General features: G+C 47.3%; 1 protein-coding gene across 3 annotated transcripts in view; it reads left to right on the top strand.

Moving 5' to 3' along the window:
* The first annotated feature begins 314 nt into the window (after window positions 1-314).
* Window positions 315-27603, top strand: part of ARHGAP39 (Rho GTPase activating protein 39) — a 202704-nt gene continuing 175415 nt past the window's right edge. For 2 of the 3 annotated variants that reach the window (XM_078392036.1, XM_078392035.1), the window contains exon 1: window positions 2126-2526. In XM_078392036.1, the coding sequence (XP_078248162.1) occupies window positions 2513-2526 (14 nt within the window). In that variant the 5' untranslated portion in view covers window positions 2126-2512. Of the gene's footprint in view, window positions 463-2125; window positions 2527-27603 lie in introns of those variants that run through there. The other variant, XM_072999428.2, reaches the window with a different exon arrangement.

Below are 27603 nucleotides of genomic sequence, written 5' to 3'. Positions count from 1 at the left end.
GGAGGGCGAGCTGAGGCCCCGGAACTCCATTTCCCAGGAGGCCCCGAGGCCACCCGGCAGGGCGGGAGGCGTGGCGAGAAGAGGCGGGGCTGCCAATGGGCGGCGGGCCGGCTCGGCTGGGCGGGGCCTGGCGGGCGGCGTCCCCGCCCCACGGCGCTTGCGATTGGCTGCCGGCCGTTGTCGGTGGTGACGGCGGGACGCGGCGGCGGCTGTTGCTGCTGCTGCGGCGGCGGCGGCGGCGGCATCGGCTCCTCCGTCCCTCAGCGGCCAGGAGGCGGCGGCGGCGGCGGCGGCGAGCGAGGCGGCGTGGGGGGGGGGGACGGACACACACCCGAGCGAGGGAGCGAGCGAGCGAGGAGCCGCAGCGCTGCCGGGGCCATGGGCTGCTGCCGGGAGGGGGCCGCCCCCGCCCCCCCCGCTCGGTGACGACCCCGCCGGCCCGGGGGAGAAGATGGCGGAGAGGTAGGAGGAGGAGGAGGAACCCCCCCTCCCTCGACGCCCCCTCACCTTTTTCACGCACCCCCCCCCTTTGCACGCCCTGGAGAGGGGGCAGGAGGAGCCCCTGCATGAAGAAACCCCCCCCACCCTCATCATCATCATCTTCCTCCCCTGGGGCTGCAGCACCGGAATCTCCCCCTTCGGAGACCCCCCCACCCAGCCCCCAAAAATGGATTTCATCCCCCCCCTTCCAGGTCTTGGATTTCCTCTCGGCGGGCGGCCTCCCTTTGGAGGTGGGCCCCCCTCCCCACCTTTCCCTGGAGGCCCCCCACCTGACCACGCACCCACCCCCACCCCCTTTGCTGCCTTCCCAATGCCTGACCCCTTTCCTCATTTTCTCCCCCCCCCCAATCCCAGGCTCGTTTTTTCCAGCGCTTTGAGGGGTGCCCCACCCCAACCTCCTGGGGGGGGCTGCTCCATCTTTGCTCGGGTTGCTTCCTCTCTCTCTCTCCCCCCCCCCACTAAGATTGGCAGATTCTCGTGTTTTCAGGAAAACACACACAACAGCCCCCCCACCCCCCACGTGATTTGCATCCCCCTCCCCGGTGTTTGTGTGTGTGTGTGTGTGTCTCAAATTCCAAAGATTTCTGTGCCTTTTTAAAATATTCCCTCTTGGAGACCTGGCTTCTCCCTTGGAGCCCCCTCCGTGCGCAAGGAGCCCCACCCACGGTGGACATACACACAGTGTGCGTGTGTGTAGGGGGGAAGGCCTTGGTTCTTCTCTGCACCCCCAAGACCCTCCCAGGAATTAACCCCCCCCAAAGGCTTGGCCATGCACCCCATACTGTGACCCCCACCCTTGCCTTGGGTGGAGGCAGGCCAGTTTTTTTCTCCTGCAAGGGGCACCCCATGAAGGACGCCTCCACTCAAAGTGGGGCAATCTTCCCTTTCTTGGGGGGGCAGCATCCCTCCCAAGGCCAGGGCAGCCCTCCCCTCAAAAGCCCTCTCTTGCACCCCACTCTCATGTCCCTTAAACTTAATTCCCTCCCCCCCCAGAGCCCAGCCCTTGGCAGGCCTTCCACTGACGAGGCATGTGGCTCAGACCCCTGACATTTTGCTTCTCTTCCCCCCCCCATGGGGTCCTTGACCGGGAACCTTTTTAGAGGCCCTCCCCCACCATTTTGCCTCCCCAGATTTTCATCGCCTGTACAAGACTCTCAATGTATCCCCCAGAGTAGGACCTTTTCTCTCCCCCCCCCCCTTAAAACTCCCTTTTCTGGAATGATATGTCTTGCCCACCCACCCCCTTCGAGGCTGCTGTGACCCCGGGAGGGGGGTTTGCAACTGAGTGCCAGCCTTTTGCTGCATGCCTCCTCTCCCCTTCTGACTTGCTTGGAGGTCACCCTGTTTTCTTAAAGGTCTCCCTCTCCCCCTTTAAGTTTTTGCACACACACACACACACAGACCCTCCCACACATATATATATGGTGGGCACCTGCTCACACCCATCCTTTCTCCATACCCAGCCTGCACTCAGCTGCGGTATCGCCTTTCCCCAGTGCTGGGATTTTTTTAAGGAGCCGGGGGGGGGGGAAGGGGGCTGAAATTCTGCTGCTGCTCCCCCCCCCGGATGCCTCAACACCCCCACTTTCCCCTTGGGTTTAGGTTAGCCTGCTTCCTTGCTGAGACCACCACCCCCTCCCCCAGAATGTATGCAGCCGGCCTGGGTATGGCACCGATCCGTGATCAGGGAGAAGAGGTGGTGGGGAAGGTTTGTGCTTCCTTGCCTTGGGAAGCAGGCCAGGTGCCTCTCCTTCATCTGGTGTAGGGAGTGGAGTTGGGGGGGGGGCTGCGTGCGTCTGTTTGGATTGTGGAGAGGGGCCAGCGAGAGAAGTCCTGCTGCAGAGCCAGGCTTCTTGGGGGTGGTGGTTTTAATTTTCTTTCTTTCTTTTTTTCCTCGAGGGTTGGGCTTTGAAGTTGGACGTGAGCCAGGCAAACGGGAGGACGGGCATGTTGGGTAGGGGGATCCGCGTGTCCGCGGCTGAGCTTCCCCCGAGGAGCATGTAGAGAGAGCATGGAGGACCCCAGGTTTGGCTGGAAGAAGGCCGCGGTGGTGGTCATGGTGGGGCTTTGTGGGTGGACCTTGCACCAATATTTTTTGAGAGCCCCATGCTGAAAAATTCCTGGCTACCGGTTTGTGCGGTGAAACCGAGCTGGGCAGTCGGAGAAAGGCAGTTGCAAGCCCCCCCCCCGCCTTCCTTTGGCTTGTTTGCAGAGGGCAGAGCCTGGAGGGTTGGCATGTGGGGCGCCCGAGTGTGGGTGCCCTGGTGTTTTGACATTTGCATTGTACATACCTTATAATGGGTGGGCTTGGGTGGGGGGGGGAACTGACTGGTGCAGTGGGAGGGGCTGAGGCTTTTTTGGGGGGGGGGAGTTGATATTTGGGTGGAGTGTGCCATGTGCCAGGGATCCAGAGGTTAGCACCGAGGGGGGCTGCCTTCAGAGCGTCCGGAGTTCAGGCTGGGCGCCCATGGGTCTCCTTCCTTCCTTCCCCTTTTCCTGGCATTGGCATCCAGTCCCTTGACTGCTTGATCTGTCTTGCCCTTTTATTCTGTACCGCTGCTAAGCTACGGCAAGATGGGAGAAATATTAATTTCTCTGAGCGTGCGATACCGTTTCCATTAACCCAGGAATGGTGACCTTGGCTCACAAGCTCTGCACCTGGCAGTCAGTGCGGAGAGGGTGGGACGCCACGCCGGAGGCAGCAGGTGGCTTGAATTGAGGCATGCGCCTGGCTGTGTTTGCACCCCAGCCCACAGATGAGATGTTGCACGGCGGTTTGGTCCCCCCCTCCTTGCTCTAGGACTTGTCACTTGGAGGGCTGCCCCTCGGTTGCTGGCTGGAGATCTCCCAGGCATGCTTGGAATACTGATCAATCTGGAACCTTTCATTCAATAGCAACTTCCAGCAAGAACCTGCCTTCGTTGGCATCTGTGCTGTCAAGTGCTAACTGCTCAGGAGTGTGTGTGTGTGTCTGTGTGTAGGAAACCAGCCCTCCCTCCCCTGTTTTGAACAATTGAGCTTGAGTTTAGCGAGAGCTAAGCTGATTTCAGTCCCTACCGAGGGTGGGGCCCACACGGTGCCTCTTTCCCTTGCTGCAGACACGAGAGGCCAACCTTCTCCCTGCATCAAAGATCAATGAAGTGAGTTTAACTAAGATACAGATTTCCTTGGGTCCCGAGGGAGGCAGTCTTTCTAATAAGAGGGCATTGCCGTGATCTGGCTGTGTGTTGAGAAAGGGGCCTATGTGTGTGTAGGGGGGGGGGAGAGGATCTGCTTTTGGCATTATTGCCGGGATGAGAACATTGCTTATGTTTCCATTTCTGTCGGTTGGAGGATATTTATGCTGAATGCCATGATTTTCATGTTCCGCGGCTGCCTGGATTGGCAATGCCGTTTCCTTTCCTTCATGTCCTTTGCCTTGACTCACTTGCCGGTGGCATTTGCCTGACCTACAATGCTAGTCATTTATTTATTTTCATGTATAATGGGGCCTGTCTCCCGAGTAAGGAACTGAAGCCACAATAAATTATAATGCTAAGCAACCGTGAAGCATGTAACCGTATTAAAACTGTTGTTCCTTCTTACTTTAACCCTAGCCTGAGTTGTTGATCAGTTCTTGGACGTTTGGAGTTAGGGTTTTTCAGGCTTCTAGCCCTCAAGCATTCAAGAACGAACAGGCATGGGTCTGAAGACCAGTGTGTTCTATGTCTCTGTCATAGCAGAGAATGTGTGCAGGCTGGATCTTTCTGATAGTGATAGCTCGTTAGGCTCCTGTGTCTTGATGTCAGTCGTGAAATGGTTGTATCACTAAATTTGGAGGGTTTTTTTTTTTTAAAAAAAGTCCTGTGCAATATTTTTGGGAGGCTGGTTGATGCCACATGTGTGGATTCTATATTGCTTTCTTCATTTTGGAACTTCCCAAGTAGTTATCCTTGACTCTGTAGAATCATAGAAATGCAGATATGGAGAGAACACTGTGGGTCATCACGTCGAACCTCCTATTGAAGCAGAAAATCCACACAGCTAAAGCATGCGTACGTCCATCTAACTTCAGTCTTAAAAAATTTGAATGAAGAGAGGTCCGTTCCACTTCCAAACAGCTCTTCCTGTCAAGAAGTTCTTTCTAAGGTTTAGGCAAAGCCTCCTTTCAGTTTGAATCCATGACCTCCAGCCCTAACCGGTGGAGGCGCAGAAGGCAACCTTTCTCCGTCTACCCTGTGCCTGATAGCCCTTCAGACATTTGAAGAGTGCTGTTGTACAGTATTGCCGCCCCCTCAGTCCTCTTGCCCTCAGGCCGAATATATCCAGCTCTTTCAAAAATTCCTGTTTAATACGCTCCTGAGTCTGTGTGTTGGGCCAGAAGGATCAATAGGAGATCAGCTTTGATGGTTGTCTTTGCACATGTTTTCATCGCACAGGTCACCTCCAAATCATGTGGGGTGAAGGGGGCATCCTCTGCGGTGCTAGTCTGAGTTGCCGAGTAGAATTAAAGTGGCGCACTGAGGTTATGGATACCTGGCACTGTGGGGCCTCCATAACCTGTATTGCTGTATTCCCAGTTAGGTCCTAGCACTTTGTGCTGCAAGGCATGTCCCTTTTGCACGTTGGCTAAAGCATGGTTTGCGACGAAATGATCTCGACTGTATAAGTCTTAAATGGTAAACTACAGATGGTGATAGCACTTTCCCCATATTTGAAAGTTAGTCACACAGAGGAGGGGCAGGATCTTTTCTCAGTCACGTAAGAACAGGCTCAAGTTTAGGCTGGATAGCAGGGGGGAAAAGTCTTAACTGTTAGAGCAGTATGACAACAGAAGCCATGACCTTGGACGTTGGTGAGCACTCCAGTGCTGGAGGCCCTGAGGAGAAAATTGGACCACCCTCCGTCAGATCTTCTTTGAGTTGGATTCCTGCCTTGAGCAGGGGGGTGGACTTGAAGGCCTTCCAACTCCATTATTCTCAATTATGGTTCTTTGATAAGGGAGGAGAACGAGGCTGGTTTCCTGCAATTTGCAGAACGTGTGCTGGTGGTAGCCATGGAGGAAGGCAAGACTATGGGAGCCACAAGGGCAAGAGTCCATGGCTTTCAGCTTGGGGTCAAAGGACTGCTTGATTCTGGTCGCTTTTTTCTTTATTGGTACTTCTCTGGCTGGTGGACGGCAGGCAGACGGGGAGTTTCAACTCGCTTTAAGAAGAGAAGCAATGAAGTGACCACGCCCCAAATTATACTGCAGAAATAAAGAAAGCTTGAGGTCAGCAGGAGAGGACGTTGTGTGGAATGATTGTGTGAGCACTGCTCAATTCTGATACTCAAAATATATTTCAGCATTCAGACTTTTGTTTAATATTCTGAATGCACGTGTGGCATTCACCCTCATGGCCCTGCTTGTTTTTCCCTCAAAGGCTCTCATGTTGCATTTTCATCTCGCTGCCACCGGTGGATTCTTTCAATCCACAGTTTAAATGAAGTATGTCAGAACACTTGTCTTGTGAACAGAAACAGAACTTACTTATTGGAGTGAAGCAGATTGAATAATAACAGACGTTCTTCAAATACACATTACACATAAATCATGAACAGTTGTCTCAGTACGTACTTTTTTTTGGTCTTGCTGTATTGTTACCCCCTTCTCTACCTGTTCTCCTAACCAGCCCTATCTACAGTATCTCAGTCTCTGTTCCCCCTCTCTCTGACTAACCAGCCCTATCTGACTCCTCCTTCTCCCGCCAAGCCTCATGTAGCTGCTGACTCCGCCTCTCTAGTCCTCTCATAGGTCCATGCAAATCAGCTCATGAATATGAATAGCATGAGTGACATGGGTGATCGCCACAGAATGTCTTTCCCATTAGATTTCAGTTGGCAGATTTGACAGTAGCAGCAAAAAAACTAAATCACTTCTTGATTCCAAGCCCAATTTCAGTATAGGTCACGATAGTGAAATCTGCCCCAGTGTGTGATGTCAAAACAAATCAGTTTTTGTTGGAATTTTTTTTTGCCTGAATATACGACATTTGTAATAATGTTTAGGTAAAGATAAAGGCTCCCCTTGACATTTAGACCAGTCGTGTCTGACTCTAGGGCGCGGTGCTCATCCCCGTTTCCAAGCTGTAGAGCGAGTGCGTGTCTGAAGACAATCTTCCGTGGTCATGTGGTCAGTGCGACTAGACGCAGAATGCCGTGACCTTCCCACCGTGGTGGTACCTATTTATCGCCTTGCATTTTTGCATGCTTTCGAACTGCTAGGTTGGCAGGAGCTGGGACAAGCGATGGGAGCTCCCTCCGTCGCGTGGATTCGATCTTACGACGGCTGGGCTTCTGACCTTGCAGCACAGAGGCTTCTGCGGTTTAACCTGCAGCGACACCACATCCCCTGTAATAATGTTTACTTGGTGTATATGATGTCCTGTTGGTTTATTTGTTGTACGCACAAAGGGAACAGTGCAAATTGAAAATGGCTGAAGCCGGGGGATGCTTTTGTCAGACAGTAGTAAACAATATTCCAGAACCAGTTGTCCACCTGTGGCTGACTGCCTTTCCAGGGTCATTTGTGCGTGTGTGTGTATGGAGGTCCTGCAGGCTCTGTCATGGGCTGCCAAGGTGGCTCCTGAAGAGTCTCCCTGCTGATGCGGCACGTGGTCCTGCCAGCCTGTGATGCACCAAAAGAGAGCTCCTGAATCGCCCTGCCCATGTCTGTTTTCTCCGGAGAATTGCTGTTTCTTAACAGAGAAGCAACCCCATTTGAACAGTCAGGTTAATTGGGGATAACAGCACATGCTACAGCTCGATTCAGATGATCCTGTGATTCAAAATCATGCTTCGGCAACTGGATATGCACTCCCACCCCCCGCCCCAAGGCATATCAGAGTTACAGAAGAGGCATGTGTATTGGGGGGAAAAAACCCCAACATTCCAATATTATACATGTATATATATTTAATTTGGAAAACAGGGGGAAGCAATTATACCTATTGATTCTAAGGATACAGCTCATTGCATCATCCCGCGATGTGCAATAATAATGATCATGTGGCTTATGGCAACCCTTTCCAGACTTTTCAGGCAGAGAATACTCAGAAAGGGTTTAGCAGTCCGTCCTTGTGAAGGTGTTCTGGGATCTCGGTGCAGCCTGCCCAAGGCCACACAGGCTGGTTCTACTCACAGGAGGCACAGTGGGGAATTGAACTCCCAACTTCTGGTTCTGCAGCCAGATAGCTAAACCACTGCGCTATCCAACCAGTTATTGTGATGTGAAATAGTGTACCTGTAATCTTCTATTTATCTTTATCTCCGAGGGATGATCCAGATGAAGCACTTGCTCTTTTAAAAATAATAGGCTAATTTCTAATGGTAATTTTCCCGGCATCCAGACGCTGAAGGGCTTGATCTCATCTTGCCTTTCCATACTTTTTGGTGGCTCTTCCTGAGAGGGAGGCTTATTTGGTCCTGGGGCGGAGTTTAGTGCCACGGCATACCCTGTAGAGGATTTCGACTTCAGTGGAGGGTTGGGGTTTCAACTTCGAAATGGTGGAGGGTGGGGGGTTTCACTTCACTGGGGCTTATTTTTGGGGTAGGGTTTATATGATGAACATCCTGCAAAATCCTACTAGGGCTTATTTTCAGATTAGGTCTTATTTTAGGGGAAACAGGGTAGAATTCATTCTATGTATGATGAGTGCGTTTAATTGAAGCAATACATTTGAAGACCAGCATTTGTCTACTAAAATTACAAATGATGCTATTTTTTTCCCATTGCAGTAGTTCTAATTTTAAATAAAATTGTTTGGAATAGCATGTTTGAAGAGAGACGCGACATTCTGTGTTCAAGGAGCAGAGAAACCAAAAGAGAACATGGGTGTTAAAAGGTGGACAAGCACTGTTTAGGTCATCAGAAGAGTACTCTCATGAAATCTTGCTGTTCTATTTCACTTCTCAATTTTAATAATCGTAGTGGCCACGATCAAAGCGCTAGCTAGAAGTTGTCTCTTTAATTGGAATGGGAAATTGTGGCTTGGAGGGCTAGTCCTCAGTTTACCTTGCCTTTTCATGGACATCATGGTGGGGCGTTACTGCCCCTCTTTGGTTCCTCTCGGCTGCTTTCTACAGCTGTTGATGTTGGCTACCAGTATTTTTTCTTCTTTTGTTAGGAGGCAAGTTGGAAGTATTAGGCTTGGTGGCAAACAGTCCAATTATCCAGCTCCTAATTATTCCTGTATTGACCTCTGCACTTTTGGCTTACCAGGTATAGTGTTCTGCGCATCCCATACTGTCCGGTGCTGTCAAATTGATTCTGATTTATGGTGGCCCTAACTGGTCGCCACTTTGAGGCACGTGATATCTTCAGGAGGCAGTTTCCTATGACCTCCCTCAGTGAATTTTTATGGCCGAGAGCTGTGGTCCCCAACCTTAGGCCTCCAGATGTTCTTGGACTACAACTCCCAGAAGCCTTCACCACCACGTCTGCTGGCTGGGATTTCTGGGAGTTGAAGTCCAAGAACATCTGGAGGCCTAAGGTTGGGGACCACTGGCCAAGAGAGCATTTGAATCCAAATCTTAAGCCCTGGCACTCTAGCCGCTAAGCCATGTTGGGTCACAATGATATCTCCTATAAATGCAGAATAATTAAGGTGATGGACAGTGGAGAACCAGAAGATGTATCTTTGTCTGTTGAGAGCGTTGCTCACAAAAAGGCTGAAGAAATGTTTTCTGGCAACCAAGTGATTGCTGGAATTACGCCCCTTCTTTTATCCCTGCCTTTGCATTGATTCTCAAGGTGTCTTAGAAGTCCACCATATTTCTCCTGGAAGACTGACATGCTTGTGTAATGGAGTTCTGCTTAATCTAAGCTGTGCCTGACCCAGCGTGCTCAAACAAGGGAGTCCTTCTGGGCAGCCCGTCTGTAAGCAGTCTCATTGTATCACAGATGTGTAGCTTGAGATCGATGCAGAAGTAGTGGGGGAACCTCTTGGCCCCCAGGTGCCTTTTCCTGGCCAGATGAGATGGCCTTTGCCAAAAACACTGGCCACAGGAGATGGCCTTTGCTCCGGAGCTGTTCAGGTTGCTTGGATTGTGCATTGTGATGATGATGCAGCCGGGTCCCCAAGAGCTAGCATCCTTCCTTCCTTCCTTCCTTCCTTCCTTCCTTCCTTCCTTCCTTCCTTCCTTCCTTCCTTCCTTCCTTCCTTCCTACCTACCTACCTACCTACCTACCTACCTACCTACCTACCTACCTACCTACCTACCTACCTACCTACCTACCTACCTACCTACCTACCTACCTACCTACCTACCTACCTACCTACCTACCTACCTACCTACCTACCTACCTACCTAATGTTCTGTGGCTATTCTACTGAAGATAGAGTAGTTGTCTGAAGAAGTGGGCATGTCCATGAAAACTACCATCAAAACATAGCAGTTAGTCTTTAGGTACCACTTTGTTTTTGTCTTCTTCTTTTTTCCCTTTTGTTTTTGCCTGAAATGTTCTACAATATAATTGACATAATATTTAGCACCAGTCAATTGCATCGCCACGTGGTGTGGTCTAGTGGATAGAATGGTGGATTGGGACTCAGGGTGGCTAGATCTGAATCCCTGCTCCGCCATGGAAACTCACCCGGGGGAGTGGAATTGGTAAAACCACTCCTTAAATATGACCATGAACCTTGAAACCCCTCCTTGGGTTGCTTCAGGTCAGTTCCGACTTGAAAGCAGATAACAACAAGTATATTGCCATTCATGAAGCCTGAAAGGTAGATTTTCAGGAAGACCTGCTTCCGGAAGACCTGTGTTGGAAGGTGGCAGAAACATATGTCTCTGCTTGGACAGGGGCTGTCTCACCTGTTTGGACTGGAACTACATCTCTTGAGCCAAACATTGACTCATGTAATAATACATCGTGGAGTGCAAGCAAGACAGCGCGTTTCTCTGAGTGCTCCATTTTTCTTTTTAGCACCATCAGGTGGATGCTGGTGCTCCCTCACTCTCTTTTTAGGGACTGGCATTTCTCTGCCTGCCTTGATGTGATTCCATCATTGGCCATTTAACTCTGTGCTGAAAAACCACTGCCTTGATTTTAAACACACACACACACACCCCTCCGTTGCCTCCCCTCAGTCTGAGCTTTCCAGGCTTTGGAGCCAGGGTTCGATTCCTAGGCATGCCAGCCATCACTGAGGTGAGGTGGGTGGCAGAGCTAGAGATGACCTCAGGGCTGGACCCTACCCTTTTGTGCCAGAAGGGGAATCTTTTGTTCTTTTGGGAATCTTGGCCTTTTTTTGGTAGCATACCATGACTGCTAACAGTGCCATTGCATGAATATTGACTCCAACTAATGCAAACCTTCTCAGGGTTCACAGTTTGGCAAATCTGATAGAACAGCATTGCTAGTAAGATACTATCTTGCATTTTCCCCCCTCCAAAGTCTGTGTGCTTAGCCACATGAATTTGTGCTGTCCATTTGTGCTGTGCATCAGTACCTGAAATGGTGGGAACCTTAGGGCAAAGTCTCTGTTTTGCAGGTGCCTCTTGGCTTAGGTGCGCAGAGCGAATTTTAACTTGCCTTGGCAATGGATGGTTGTATGCAGAGCCTCTCAGGACATGATAGGGCTTGGCTAAATCTACTTGTGGATAGTTGGCAGTAGTTCAACTAACCAAAGAGGGCCTCCATTGGGCCCTGCTCCCTGGAGTGCAGCTGACACCTCTGCAACTGCATAACAACTCTGTGTTTAGCCTGAAGGCCTTCAACGGGGAGGGAAAATGGGGAGGCCTCTCTAGCATTTGAGATGTGGATGGATGGAGACTTCACTATAGTATATAAGGAGGGATCTGGGCCTATGCGGGGAATTCACAAGGAGTAACTCGGAAACATTTTGCTGGTGTGACCTTAGCCTTAGGCAGCATGCAAAAAGGGTGAGATGGAGGGGACAGAGCTATCGGTGGCTGTTGGCTGTGATTGTGAAGTGGAGTACCATATTTTTCTATAAGATGACCCAATGTATATGTTGACCCTCCCCTTTTCTAACTCCAAATTAGAGAATGCACTGAGTTTAGCAAAAAGGAAGGGAGCAATAACTCCCCTTTTTGCTAAGCCCCGCAACCACGCGCTTGCCTTTTGAAAAGGCAGGGAGCTTAGCAAAAAGGAAGGGGAGTCATTGCTCCCTTCCTTTTTGCTAAGGTCTTTGCCTTTTCAAATTGAGGGTTGTTTTATACATGGAGGCACGGAGCTTTTTGCTAAGCCCTGTGCCTTCACAAAAGGCAGTGGTAAAGAGTTCCCTTCCATGTATAAAATGACCCTAATTTTTCCCCTCAAATTATTTAAGGAAAAAGTGTCATTTTATACACAGAAAAATACAGTTGATTCAGTAGCTGCCAGACAGCCAAGGGGATCCTACTGGCTGGCAGTAATAGAGGAAGTTCGGGGTTCATGTCACTCACTGGCATCTGGTTGGCCTTGATGAGAAGCGAGATGCTGTCACTGGATCTAACCCAGCTGTTGTCTGACTTCATTGCTCCCATTCAAAAACTGTGGAACCTTAATGTAGTGGTTCCAAATTTCCTGAAAGCCAAAGGCGTAATTCTAATTTCAGCTCAGGTCCCGGCTTGGCGCTTGATCTTTCTGGGTTAGAGAAAAGATGCCTAGGTAGATTGACTCTAAAATTAAAAATTAGCACCTCCCTGTTAGTTTAGGGAATTGTAATTTTTGTTTTCAGCAATAAATTATAAGAGAATTAATTACTGCGGCTTGCGAGCTGGAAGCAATCCAGAAGCACCAACGAAAGTTCTCCTGTATTCTCAAAGGCTTTCACGGCCGGGATCCGATGTTTGTTGTAGGTTTTTTGGGCTGTTTGGCCATGCTCTCGAAAGTTCTGCCACTTTCTCCACTCGTCTTCAGCAACATAGTTGAATGGAGAATGGAGTCTGTAATCTGGGCCCTCTTTGAATGAAGTCAGACAGATTTCTTTTTTTTCTTTTTTCTTTTCGTTTCTTTCTTTCTTTCTTTCTTTCTTTCTTTCTTTCTTTCTTTCTTTCTTTCTTTCTTTCTTTCTTTCTTTCTTTCTTTCTTTCTTTCTTTCTTTCTTTCTTTCTTTCTTTCTTTCTTTCAATAGCTACAGCTGTATCCAGGGGGAGCAGATACAGTTCTGTTTTCTGTTCTCAAGTGTCCTTGAAGACCATGAGATACACATTTTGACGAGAACAGGCACATCAGAATTAGCCATATCTCGTGGAAACTGAACCAAAAAAAACAATCCATTGTTCTTATGTGTGCAGTATGTCTTATGTTGCCAGTTCTTGATAATACCATGCCATTTGAGCCTAGTGCTTGTTAGTGCATTTGTAACTCAGCCTCCTTCAAAGAAACTTGTTGATTTCAATGATAACAATTCATGATTTATGGTCAAGTGTCCTTGGGGCTGGGCTGGAAACATCAGCCAGGCTAGAGCAAGTAAGAAGCTTGTGTGCACGGGAAAGGCCAAAGTAGTTTCATATCCCTGGGAGACAAATTTTAAACCAACTGGAAGTTCCTAAATGGAGTGGCCCATTGTTCTTCTTGGCAATATCAAGTAAAGGCTGTCACTCCTCTCCATAGTACTGAAACCCATTAGACCCTCTTTTCAATGAATTTTCCACTCAGCCTTCTGAATCTTCTGTGGCTAACCTACAGAATAGAACCTGACCATAGAGCAGAGTGCATTAGAATTGGAAACACCTCTATGCTGAATGATCCATGATTAGCACAAAACTGAGTTTGGTACCTGGAAGAAGATAGCACTCAAAGAACATAATCGGAGCCATCTATGGAGTCGTCATAAAACCATCCATCTAGGAGCTAGTTCAACAGCTCTCTGTGATTACTGGCTTTCCTAATGTTCCACGGAAATGCCAGGGTGATGGGGTCCAAGAGTGTCCTACATGCAGCATGGCGCTTCAGGTTCTCTATATGATGTTAAGTTTTTTTTTATTTTGCAACTTTAATAAAACAAACGTTCCATTCTCACATGTAATGTTTATTGGTGACAGCTAGTGTGATGGAGTGCCAAGATGTTTGGATCCAGATTGGGAACATATAAATTCCAATTCCCACTCGGTTATCATGACGCTTACAGGAATAATGTTAGGGTAAGCTTGGAAATAATGACTAGGTTGTCCACGGGGTTGCTGTGAGATTGAAATAGATCAATACTAAAGTCCCTTGGGAAAAAGGATGTAATGTAAAAGTGTGATGGTTAGCAGTGCAATGTCTGCTCTAGGTTTGCAAATAAAGTGTAACTGTTGGGAGAGCCTATAGCTGAAGGGATCTTAGGTGAAACAAAGGTTGGAGGTACTGGAGATCTACCGCTAGTTGGAGAAGTTGAGATAGGAATCTTGTAGACCAGGGGTTCCTAACCTTAGGTCCCAAGATGTTCTTGGATTAGAACTCCCAGAAGCCTTCAGCACTAGCTGTGCTAGTCAGGATTTCTGGGAGTTGTAGTCTGGAGACCCAGGATTGGGAAGCGCTGGTGTAGATGTACCAAGTCAGACCACTGACACCAGGCAGCATCCTGTATGTTCGGCTAGGATAGTGAACATGGATAATGTTTGTTAAAACAGGCTGTGACAGTCATGTTTACATCCAGAAGACAAGTGAAAGTGAAGTGAGTAAGTAGTAGTAATGGAACCAATTTAGTTTATTATACTGTAGTTCAATGGTTTCCAGCCTTGGGTCCCCAGATGTTCTTGGACTGCAACTCCCAAAAGCCCTTGCCAGCACGGCTAGTGGTGAAACCTTCTGGGAGTTGCAGTCTAAGGATGTCTGGGGAACCAAGATTCAGAGCCATTGCTACAATTGTAGTTGATAGCTGACTCGGTAGATTGTAAGTCATGAGAATGTAAGAACTGGATCCATCGTTGTCTGCTTGTTCAGTTACTTAAGTATTAAGCTCATTATTGTGTTAAGACAGTGTCATGCCTTGTTGCAGGGTCATCAGTAAAGATTTTGCTCCTGAACTGAAGGAATTTTGTGATGGTAAAAATGCACTCACATACAACCCACAATAAGGGTGCTCCATATATGTCGTGGCTTCTTCTTCTTTCTCTCCCCAGAGGAAATGGTTTCTCACTCCAAGGGAACAAGTAGGCAGGCCAATCTTCCAAACGTAGCCTTGACTATAAATCCTCATCATATACAGTGGACCCTTGACTTACAGACGGCTTGACTTACAGACTTTTTGAGTTACAGACTTCTCTGGCCGCAAAATTTAGGTTTGACTTGCAGCCTGAGAATTGACTTACAGACCAGAAAAAAACCCAAAATGGAACAAAAATGGCCTGTTACGGGATTAATCAGTTTTCAATGCACTGTAGGTCAATGGAGACTTGACCTACAGACTTTTTGACTTGAGAACCGCCTTCCAATACGGATTAAGTTCTCAAGTCAAGACCCCACTGTAGTGGCATTTCTTGCTGAGCAGAAAACCCCGGAGACACCCAAGTGAAGGGCTGCTGGTCTGAGAGTGTTGTCTTTGTGTCTCTTTGGCTTTTTGACTCAGTGGATTCCTTTGTTCAGTCGTTTAGTCGTGTCCGACTCTTCGTGACCCCATGGACCAGAGCACGCCAGGCCCTCCTATCCTCCACCGCCTCCCGGAGTTGTGTCAAATTCATGCTGGTTGCTTCGATGACGCTGTCCAACCATCTCATCCTCGGTCGTCCCCTTCTCCTCTTGCCGTCACACTTTCCTAACATCAAGGTCTTTTCCAAGGAGTCTTCTCTTCTCATGAGGTGGCCAAAGTACTGGAGCCTCAGCTTCAGGATCTGTCCTTCCAGTGAGCACTCAGGGTTGATTTCCTTTAGAATTGATAGGTTTGTTCTCTTTGCAGTCCAGGGAACTCTCAAGAGTCTCCTCCAGCACCACAATTCAAAGGCATCAATTCTTCGGCGGTCAGCCTTCTTCATGGTCCAGCTCTCACTTTCATACATCATGACAGGAAAAACCATAGCTTTGACTATTCGGACTTTTGTTGGCAAGGTGATGTCTCTGCTTTTTAAGATGCTGTCTAGGTTTGTCATTGCTTTCCTCCCAAGAAGCAGGCGTTTTTTAATTTCGGGGCTGCTGTCTCCATCTGCAGTGATCATGGAGCCCAAGAAAGTAAAATCTGTCACTGCAGTGGATTCCTACAGAATGAAAAGCTTCAGAGAAGGTGAACTGAGGTTCCCTTGCATATTTTTGCTGAACAGCCCAACCTTTCTGAAGGGACCCAGATGTTCTTTCCTTCCCACCCAGAGATGTTAGGTGGTTCTTCCTTCTATAGTGGGAAGACATGCCAGTGCTACCTGTGCGGTTTGCCCCTGCGGGCCTACATGGCAGCCTTCAGTGTGGGCGTTCTAATGGCATCAGTGACACATTTTAAGAAGTATAAGATTGTGAGGAAATGAGTGTATTTCTCCAGTGGCGGAAAGTAATTGGTTTTTTAAGCCTTGTACCTCCAATGGCAGAAGGGGATGCTTTGTCATCTCGTTTTGCTTATTTGAGTGTTTTAGTGGGGCGGGGAAGACTGGCTAAAAACTCTGAAACGAAAGCAACACTTGCAGCTTCGAATATGCACGCAGTATTGTCAAAGCCGTGTAATGTGTGGCATATCAGTCATTTGCTTTTGAGTGCCCCGAGGGAAGCTGGCCCAAAAATGAAGTGATGAAGCTAAAAGGACTCTCACGCTCCAAATCTGAAGTCTAAATTTGTCTATTTGGACTTGCAGGTAATCGGGGGGGGGGGGGGGAGGAATGCGGCTTACTCCCCCATGATACATCATTTGAGGAATTTTAAGAGTAGCGGTTTCACCAGAAAAGTTGTGTCTCTGTGTAGAACTGGGGTTGAGAGCTGCATTTCAGCGTTGTGGCTGCCTAAGCACGCTGCTCATCGGCTACTTATTTCTGCAATTAGGAAGGGCTAGTGATTCATTTAGAGAGAGTGTGGGGTAGTGGGTAGAATGACACACGAGACTGGGGCTTCCCAACCTTGAATCCCCAGACGCTGCTTGGGCAATTACTTCCAGACACCCTGGCCAGCACTGCTATAGTGTTGAAGGCTTCTGGGAATTTTAGGCCAAGAACATCTGGGGACCCAACACTGGAAACCGCTGGAGTAGACTGAAGAGGCCTGGATTTGGATTGCCAGTCACCCATGGAAACTCACTGAGGCAGTGCCAGTGGGAAAATCTTTTATGGTCACCATAGGTTAGAAACAACTCGATGGCACATAACAATAACCGTGATACACTTCTGTATCCAGTAAACCCATTTAAAGTCCTGTTATGCAGTAAACCTATTTAGAGTCCCACTGTAGTCAGAATCTGGCCAGTTCTTTGAATGGATGCTTTCAAGGAGAAAGGTAGGGCAAATATATTTTAAATAAATAAACAAACGTCAAAGTGAACTTCTGGCAGAAGGCCATGATAGTGGATAAGGAGTATTTTGATTACAAACAGAAAGTGACTTCGATGCAGAGAAATCATCTGCAGTGTTTGACTAATAACATCATCCTTCGCCCCTCCCTTTACTTTAACTCCAAAATAACATTAACACCCTGTGGCATCTTACAGGCTGACCAGGTTTTTAAAGATAGTAAATCAACATGCCTGCTTTCCTAGAACTGTCTTCTAACTTAGTTCATCTTCACAGAGTTCATTGTGGTGGGAAGCTGTCTGGATAGCTCAATGGTTCAGGTATCTGGTTGCAAAGCCAGAGGTTGGGCGTTTAGTTCCCCGCTGTATTTCTTGTGAGAAGAGCCAGTCTGTGTGGCCTTGGGCGAGCTGCGCAGTCCGAGGGCACCCCTGGAAGTAGGGTATGGAGAATCACTTCTGAGTATTGTCTACCGACATGTCAGAATTGACCTGATGGCATGTGATGATTATTGGTTTTAAGGACCCTGTTGTTGTTGGGTCGTTAAGTCGTGTCTGACTCTTCGTGACCCCATGGACCAGAGCAGGCCAGGCCCTCTTGTCTTCCATTGCCTCCCGGAGTTCAGTCAGATTCATGTTGGTGGCTTTGATGACCCTGTCCAGCCATCTCATCCTTTGTTGTCCCCTTCTCCTCTTGCCCTCACACTTTCCCAACATCAGGGTCTTTTCTAGGGAGTCTTCTCTTCTCATGAGATGGCCAAAGTCTTGGAGCCTCAGCTTCAGGATCTGTCCTTCCAGGGAGCACTCAGGGTTGATTTCCTTCAGAACGGATTAAGTTTGTTCTCCTTGCAGTCCAGGGGACTCTCAAGAGCCTCCTCCAACACCACAATTCAAGAAGGACCCTACTGGAGAACAAATCCCAGTGTTCTGTGTAGTCTAGGCAAGGTTTGCAAAAGTTCCTTCTTTGGACGGCCACTCTTAGAGAGCCCCGGCCAGCATGGCTATGGACTGAACTGGCTTAGAGATTTTGGGATGTGTCATCCAAAACAGAACTTTTTCAATTTCTGGGTCCATCCTGTGGACTTCCATATGCCTCTGAGAGCCCCACAGGTAGCCAATGAAGACAGCACCCTTTTCCCTTCTGTGGCCATCGTGAAAAATAAAAGCAATTAAATGTTTGCAAGCTAATAACGTTAGTGGCTCCAAGATTATAGCATTGGTCTTTGAATTTTGGAGGTTCCATGTAGCCATTGTTGCTTGTAGGCATTGATAGATCTTCTCTGTGAATTTCTGAAGAATGAGTGAACTTTATGGCTTTGCTATTGATGCTCCGGTATGCTGAAATTATTCCTGCATTAAATGTTATGAGATACCAAGAACAAACACTAGACAGTGAGGTACTAAATAGGCACACAGTTAGATACTGTAAATTGTTCAAAGCTGCTAGATCTGGATTTGGCTTTCTTACCTTGCTCAGAACATCTGTGCTTCAGCTTATGGTATCCTTTTGTCCACAGTATTGAGCAACCAAGCTCGTAAGACTACAGTTGACAAATACTTACATAGTGTGTGTTTTGTAGTAGAGGTTTGCTGTGTTCACTAACATATATTTCCTTGCTTCTCAGAAAGCACTGCAAGGTGTATAGAACAGCTTGGAGAAAGCTCTCTACAGCTATTCAGTCATTAAGAGGTAGTGAAATGCAGTCTGCAAATGACCGAAATAAATAAACAAAATGACGAGTAATTTTGAAAATGCTAAATGTTTCATGCGCCATAGTCTGGGGAACTTTTCCTGCTCTTCCTGTAATATGGCTGTTTTTTCAAAGCTCTCTGTTATTGATTTGGCAGTGCAAACCATCATGTTTGCTGTCCATTTGCTCCAGAGGAAGAAGCAGAAGCCCAATAAACGTTCTGAAGCGCACAGGATAATGGCTGGCCGATAAGCAATTCTCTTATCTGCCCTCCTGCAGCTGTACAGTAGATGCCAAGCCGCTTGCAGTTAATGTTTAAAACTTTCCCCCCTCTAAAACTATAGTAAATCTTGATGTGTTGCATCTGCTTGTGGACTCGCCTGCGAGAGAAACGGACAGGGCTCATGCGTACCTAAAAGAATTTGAAGACCTGTGGCAAAATAATCCAGTTTTTACAACTTAAACACCTGAAATTCTGCTCTTATCAATTCCGCCATCTTGCTTTTATCAATTGTTTTTTATGCTGTCTTTCATTTTTTAACTTTAATTGATTTATATGTTTATTTGATTTGCTACATGTTATTATGTTTATGCAGTTATTATTTAATGTGCTACTGTAGTCTGTTTTGCTGTGAACTGCCCAGAGTGGCCTAGGTTGACAGATGAGCAATATACAAATTGAATAAATAAATAAATAAATGGAGAACAATCTGCACAATGTCCCTTTTTTTTTAAAAAAAAACAACACTTTGTTTTGCAGTGTTTCCAACTTTGTGGAATTTAACTTGTTAGTCCTAACGAGAAGAGCAAAACCATCAGTCCCGCCACCCCTGCTGGCCATTTTATTTAGCACACCGCCCGGTATCTGAAATTGTCAAAGCCAGTGGTCCCCAACCTTGGGCCTCCAGATGTTTTTGGACTACAGCTCCCCGAAGCCTTTACCACCACCTCTTCTGGCCAGGATTTCTGGGAGTTGAAGTCCAAGAACATCTGGAGGCCCCAGGTTGGGGACCACTGGTCAAAGCCATTATCTCTGCGTTTTGTAGTCACGACAGCTAGCAGTGTGCTGCTTGCTTTCATTCTTTTGTTCAAAACCACAGTCCCAGTTGTAAGCTGAAATCAGCCCTGACCCTCCCAGAGTTGTAAATATGTCGAGCTTTTCCTTTGCTTTGGTCGTTGTACTGTAGGATGGGATCATTGGCTGGACCTGGATGGATAAAAAGTTCTGACCTCTGGAGAAACTCCATTTTTATCGGACCGGCGTGTATCTTCTAACATTAAGGTTCCATCAAGTGCTTCCTGGCTCTTTGTAGATTCATCTGAGGTGGGAGAGGAGCAGGATCACAACACTGTCCTGTGTAATGATCTTCTAGCCCTTTGCCTTGTCTAACCTTGATCCTCACTAGATGAGCATGTGATTAGTTCTCAGGATCAAAGTCCCAGCCCTCTCTTGTTGCACTTCTGAGGCCGCTGTCTGATTTCTGATGTGGCTATGAGCGCTCGATGGGTGGCTAGTAACACCGTCTTTTTGTCAGTAGTTGTGCTTATCGGGCACTCTGGACAGGGCAACTGAGAACCAGGAAACATACACAAGGGTGAGGGGATACCTTTATTGAGCCACCAAAAAAATAAAAAATAAAAAAATCAAATTGCAAGCTTTCCTAAGTAAATCTTGTTTCTTCAGGCTGGTTACCACTCTGTAATGGATAATACAGGAAAAGTTGCACTTAAAATTCATGGCATGTGTCCATGTTGAGTCTACTGGAATGAGGTGAATTCAGAGCTAGGTTGTGAGGTCAGCTAGGGTGTACGGTTACAAGCATCCTCCTTTGTATGCATGGTTGGAATTTTCCATCCCAAACTCCATACAAAGGACTTGCTAATTACTCTGTGACTGGCTTCTCTTCCCCTCCCCCATTTTATTGTCTGCTTCAGAAACTGTAAACGTTTTTTTTTTCTTGGCTGGGGGTTGAATGGGAGAAAACAATACAGAGACATAGCAACTTCTATTAGAAGGTTGGGGTTATAATTTAGCTTATTGGCCAGGTAGAACCCATTATAGCCAAATTAGTTAGATGGTTAGTTTTACCTGGTGAGTGCATGTTTCTTCAGTTTGTGGTCTCCTCAAAAGTCCTTGTGGCTGGTGTTGAGAGAGTCCAAGGTGGTGCTGTTGAGTGACCGTTTGGCGGTATCTGAAATAATCCAGAAAGAATTAGGAAAAAGGCTGTGTGGTTCAGGATTACATAAATGCAAGAGTAAGGTGATATTATTGAACCACTAATGAATCATGCAGATGGCAAGCTTTGGTGAGGACATCCAACTTCTTCAGGTTGGTCACCACCCCATAATGGATAGTGCAGAAAAATTGCTGGTTAGAGTCTTAAACATTCATGGCAGATGTCCATGTTGAGTTTGCTGCTTTCTGTGAGTGTGGAAGATTATGTTGGGCTGAGAAGATGGAATGGCTGAGAAGATTAGCAGATGGACCATTGAGTGGATGAGATCCTACTGGCCCAGGGCTATAGGATTTACTTTCTGGACATACCAAATGCCAGCCTTGCCACCGATGGTGGTGGTTAAAGCCAAATTTTGGAAGGGTTGCTAGGAAAGAAGGCTTGGCTTTCCATTCTGGCAACAAGTCTTTGGATTTGGCCATTCGTTGCGTTCGTGATTGAAGTGAGAACCAAACTCTGATTTTTGCGAATGAAGCTTTGATTTCGTGAAAGGGTTGGCTAATCAAACAACAACAAGCAGCCAAAAGAAAGAAAGAGGTAGAGTAACCCTGTATAAATATTAGATTGTGTATTCAAGTATTATTGTGGCATGAGTTTAATATGCAGTGGTGTTGAGCCTAAGAGAAGACAGATCTTTTTGTGTTACTGTTTTGTCTGCAGTCTCAATTATTGAGAGATCAACCTGTTTGATTCTTTCCCAGTATTTGTATACTTACTGTTTTTAGCTTTTAAATATCGTCTTGTAACAATGTAAGCCCCCTAGGTCCTTTCGAAGGAGAAAGCTGGCGTGAAAATATTTTGAATAAATAAAGTATATAAATAAACATGCCATCACCCTTAATTCCTTCTTAATTGTGTTTCTTACAGAGAGGCCTCACTGATGCTAAGGAAGCAGAGTAGTTGTTTCTTGTACAGTGAGCACTTGAGTAGACTCTGCGTGAGCTTCCAGCAGGGACAGGATTGTCATAACGCCAGGCTCTGCTTCAGCAGAAACCCTGGCAAAGAAACACTTAAAAAATCCTCTGTGCTTTTGCATAATCTTGTGAACCTCTGTTAATCTCCCTCTTTTTAATGATGCTGTAAACAAAAGTTGGTGCTGGCTTGATTTAATGACTTGGACGGGAAAACAGAGGGTGTGCTTGTCACGGTTGCGGGCGGCACCACTAGGAGGGATTGCGAACGCTTCAGAGCTGAGGATTGGGGGCAAAATAATTGTGATAAATTAGCAAAGCTGGACTATAAATAGCAGAATAATTTGGCAAAGGCCAGTGGAGAGGGAAAAAAAGGAGCTTACTTCAAAGAAGAAAAGAAACTCCGAATCCTTTTGTTCCAAAAACCCTATAAAACTTTCCAGTTCGGGCTGGTTTTTGGTGGCTGGAATTTTAAGTTGGTGATGGAAAGGAGGTGGGGAAGGTGGAAGGTTTAGGTTCAATAGATGTATTAAACTGTTCCAATCTGGGATGTGCGTGTGAGTTTTGCAGCATTGTGGTGTTTACCTGCACTGAATGTGATAAAAGCATCATCAGATGGGTCCCTATAAACTTTAGCGGGCCACTGTCTGGATAAAATGGTCTCATGGGCAGACTGGACACTGGGTACTTGGTTACTGTCCTAAGGAAAGTTTAACCTCTGTTCAGATCTTCACCTGTCATTTGTTAAAACAGCATTCCGTGGCCTAGTGGGGCCCTCCAGGTGCGTTTGACTGCAACTCCCATGATTAACTAGCCAGTGTGGACAAGAATGCTGCTGATTATTTGGCCATGGCCAAGTGTCCCTCTGGCCAAGTGGTGCCCACAACACCAAGTTCATTTAAGAAGAAAAACATCTGGGGTTGTAGTAAGCACAGGCCATTCCTCTATTCAGTTGAGCCAATGGATTAACTGAATCCTTCAGCCTTAACACTTCAGGGGTTTATTTATTCTAATGTTTCGTCCATTGGAATGCTATACACCTAACCTGAGATAACCAGCTGCTTCATAGCCTAAGAGTTGGCGTGGAAAGGAAATCAGCAAACAGCTGCTGTAGGATCAGAATGGGCAAGAGATGGATCCCTTAGGTGAGAACAACGTTCCCTCTTAATTTTCTGCCACGCCGGGCTGGGCCCTGGCCATGACCGGAACCAAATGGGCGACAACGCTGGCAGCGGGTATGCAGCCCTGCTGTGCTGCTGTGCACCTGCACAGCTTAGGGGGTGAGAAGGATGTCTTGCTCAAGATTTCAGGCCACCTAAACTGGAACTGGAATCTCTGATGGTTCATCCCTGTAGAGCTCCCCAAATGGGTTTGTATTGGTGTGCTTCACTCATCTGCAGCCTTGGCAATACAGATGCTGTTTAAGATCCTCTGACCTCTTCCTCTAAAGGGGCTGTGGGTCTCCCACTGGGTAGAAACACTTTTCAGTTGGAAGAGTTTATTGCTTTTTGTGGCCTTTCTTGTTCTCAGTAGAATTTGGGGCCGTTCAGGGTGGATTGAGTTCCTCCTTCTGCTTTTTATAATATCCTACCTGACAAGGAGATATTTCATCCTGAGTCATAGGCATCCTTCGGTCTCAAGAGACTAGGGTAACGTGCTCTTTATGGAGGACTTGGAACAGCATCTATGTGGCTGAGGAGGCCAATTTGAGAGTGACCATCCCTTCCACACTCAAGACAAATACAATCTGTCCCCTCTCCAGCTCCCTGGTTTTGCTGCTTTTGGGACTGCCTCTTGGCCTCGGCCTGCTGGACAAGGGTCTCTTCAAATTGGGAGAGGCCGTGATGCACTGCATGCCTCCAGGCTGAACACTCTGATGTCAAGGCTTCCCATCAGTTGAGGTCCATTCCTAAGGCCTTCAGATCCTGCTTGCAGATTTCCTTGCATCGCAGCTGTGGTCTCCCTCTGGGGCGATTTCCCTGCACTCATTCTCCACACAGGAGATCTTTGGGAATCCGACCGCCAGCCACAGCCATCAAGAGTGTTGCACAGAAATCCCCCCCTTTATTTGTAGGCTTAGTAGAGAGAGCCAGTATGGCATAGCAGGTGGAGTGTTGTACACTCCTGACTCAAGAGGCTTGGATTTAGCATCTCTTCTACCTATTAGGATCACCATAACTCAGATGCCTCTTTACTATGGCACGTAATGACAACGAATAAAAGTATCACCATAGAATGGATTTTATGGCCGATGTGGCTTCCCGTGCACTCAGCTGTAGACAAGAGTTGGCGTTGCTAATAACTCCTCAGTTGCTCCTGTGCCCTGTTGGCCAGCCTTGGCGAATGTGTGAAAGGAGACTTGCCCTGCAGCCTGGCGTGGCCTTGCTGTTTTCAGCATATCGGACACGTTCGGTGGCAGACGCGTCCGGTTCTGTCTTTAGTGCCTGTGGACATCTCTGTTTTGCCACCCACCGTGGGCCTCTTGTTATGTAAAATCTTGCTAGCAAGGAAAGCAAAAGGCCACCCAATGGTCCCTCCCTGTTAATAGCTGACCTCCTATGCCCTGCAGCACTTAACATTTCGGGTGGGTCAGGGGACGGGCTCTCATCCATCACGCAGCCAGATGGGAGACGACAGTGAGGTCATTAAAGCACCCCTCTCCTGAAGGCAGGAGATGCGGCCCTGATGGGAAAAGCTGCATAAGATGAGCGACCCCTTCCTTGTTCCTCTAGTTTCCCCTTACATCGTTCAATATTAGGCACTGAGGAGAAGAGCTGCCGAGTTTGTCTCTGGAGAAAAAGAGGTGACTTGTAGAGACGCCTGACTGTAGACGTTTTTTAGGGGTAGGGGTGACGTGGGGGTAGCCACGTTCATCGGTTGCAACAAAAACGGTGTGTCTTGCAGAGAACACTCACCTGTGGCTTGGACAAGGAGAATGCCTTCGTCTCTCACTGCCTATATGAATTAGCTCATCTGTGTACATTTGTCACCACGGCCACCCCACTCTGGTTCAGTTTATCAGACCATCTTGTCTAGGCCAGCAATGGCAAATCTGCATGAGATAAACCACATTGGCCTAAGTCTTAGTGTACACTTACTGTAGTCCAAATTACACTTATTATAGTCCAAAGACCACTGGCTCTGTAGTATTCCAGCCTTTATGTGAATTCTATTAATATGTCTACTCATTGGGACCATCAATAGGATTCTGACCATTAGTTTTTAAAGACCTCTTCGTGGTTGTTCTGCCAGTTAGATTGGAACTTGTCCCCGGACCCGTCTCCAAAAGTGTTGCTTCCTCACTGTATCTTTCTCTTTGTACTTTCTACCTCAAAAGAGTGGCGTTCATAGTCGACAAGACTTGTCATCATCATCACTGTTCCTTCTAGTCATGAACATGTTGTCCTGTTGCCTGTGAATTTGGAAGCGAAAACGTGGCCAGCAAGTCCAGTATTGGCTGGTGCTGGTTTTGGGAGATATCAGGAGCAGGTTATTCCGCTGGCTCTTTTGTCAGCAGGCGGTGGGGGGTGGCATTTGTTAGCCTGTTCAGTTCGGCGCAGCACCCTTCTATCAGTATCAGTGAGGAGCCTTCATCTCAGATGATCTTCAGCCTCGTGCCTTCAAGGTGGGCCGTGATGGCGGAAGATGGCGGTGCTGTTGTCCGGCATGTCTAGCGGGCACCAGGTTGAGAAGATGGCACACCATGTCATGAAGGTTGCCCTGAGTTCTTTCCCGTATATTCTTGTATAATGGAAGCCTGTGTCTTCTCTGTTGCAACCTCCCTGACTTTGCAGGTTGGACTTTCCAGGCTGAACTCTGTTTTACTCAATTGTCTAGGCTCGACTTGTGTTAAATCCGATTTGCTTTGCTTTGCTTATTGTGTTACATATATTTGGCAGTTTCCAAGAACTAGGAAGAGGCCAGCGTGAGCTTGTGGGTGCGTAGTAGACAGGTGGTCATATTTCTGGGAAAGCTTACATGGGTTCCTAGCATCCTTTCAGCATGGCTTGAAAGATTACCTGTACTGCATTTTTGTTTCTTGTTTATCTCAGCTGTGGCTTTCAGATTTCCAGATGTCTGATATCTTTATTGGTAAAGTGTTCTTTCATTGCTAGCTGGTGACATGATACCTTTCACGGTGCTATTGTCTCCTCCTGGCACCTGTTTTTCAAGGTGTGCTTGAGAAGGAAGCGACAGAGATTTACCCAGAAACAAGACAAGAGTTCTCTGTTTCTCTCCTCTTTCTTTTTTCCATTGCTAAATATGCATGAGGAACTACAACACAGAGGGTAGGAACAATTCATCCTTGAATCTCTTTTGCAATTGACAACTTCTGGTTTGATTCTGCTGCTTTCTGAAAAAAAATTGCTGCAGTGCTAGAGCACATAAAAGGTGCATGTGGGTGTATTGGAAGAGATATGCTCCGGGAGGGCTTGGTGTTTGCGTGTGCCTGTGTGGCAGCGGGAGGTAGGATACCATATGGTTTCCTAGCCTGCATGCAGTTCCTAAAGCTTTAAAAAACAGCTTGTAGAAAATCAAGCAGGCTGCTTTGAATTCTGTCTTCTTCTAATTATTATTATTTTATTTTTCTCCCCACTCTTTTGTGATTTGAGAATCCAGATTACTAGATTGGATTTGGAATACATCTGTGTAGAATTAGTTAAGTGTAGACACTTTTAGTGTCATAGTTGGATTTAAGAGACTACCTTAAAAACGACAAAGTTTTTTTGAACGTAAAGGAGTTGGGTCAAATTCATGTTGGTCGCTTCATTGACCCTGTCCATCCATCTCGTCCTCTGTTGTCCTTCTCTTGCCTTCACGCTTTCCCAACATCAAGTTCTTTTCCAGGGAGTCTTCTCTTCTCATGAGGTGGCCAAAATATCGGAGCCTCAGCTTCAGGATCTGTCCTTCCAGTGAGCACCCAGGGTTGATTTCCTTCAGAATGGATAGGTTTGTTCTCCTTGCAGTCCAGGGGACTCTCAAGAGCCTCCTCCAGCACCACAATTCAAAAGCATCCATTCTTTGGCAGTCAGCCTTCTTTGGGGTCCAGCTCTCACTTCCATACATCGCTACTGGAAAAACCATAGCTTTGACTATGCGGACCTTTGTCGGCAAGGTCATGTCTCTGCTTTTTAAGATGCGGACTAAGACAGGAGGGCCTGGCGTGCTCTGGAAACGACTGAACGACTAAACAACAACAACAAAGTTTAGCGGATTGTTGTGGTTGTTCTGTGCTGTCAATTCAGAACTGACTGATAGTGACCGTAATCGCATTGCAGAGACTGGGAAATTAAACAGAGGTCTCCTGAGTCCTATCGCATTACTTCATCCACCACACCACATTGGGTCTTCATTTAGTGGACTAGTACCTCCACAAAAGGTAGCAAGTTACCACCAGTCAGCATACTTCTTTGTCTTTCCTGGAACATGTCTTCCTCTTCACCCTGGAGACGGGAATGGTAGAGTTTGTTTCGGTGGTGTGTAATTGGTGAAATGTTGTGAGAATGGCTGACGGTCAGATTCCCAAAGATCTCCTGTGTGGAGAATGAGTGCAGGGAAAGTGCCAGAAATCTTGACCTCTGAGTGTTCAGCCTGCAGGCAGGCGGTGCATCACGCCCCCTCCCAATTTGAGGAGACCCTCGTCCAGCAGGCCGAGGCCAAGAGGCCATCCCGAAAGCAGCAAAATCAGGGAGCTGGACAGGGGACAGATTGTATTTGTCTTCAGTGTGGAAGGGATGGTCACTCTTGAATTGGCCTTCTCAGCCAGACTAGACGCTATTCCAAGTCCTCCATACAGAGCACGTAACCATAATCTCTCAAGAGTGAAGGAGGCCTAATCTAATCTAAAATTGGTGAAACCAAGCATTCTCTTGGAACTAGGGAAGTCTTTGCTGGA

Source organism: Pogona vitticeps, chromosome 4 (genome assembly GCF_051106095.1).
Source record: "Pogona vitticeps strain Pit_001003342236 chromosome 4, PviZW2.1, whole genome shotgun sequence".
Lineage (NCBI taxonomy): Eukaryota > Metazoa > Chordata > Lepidosauria > Squamata > Agamidae > Pogona > Pogona vitticeps.
Note: the sequence above shows the minus strand (reverse complement) of the source record. Positions and strands in the feature narration are given on the sequence as shown.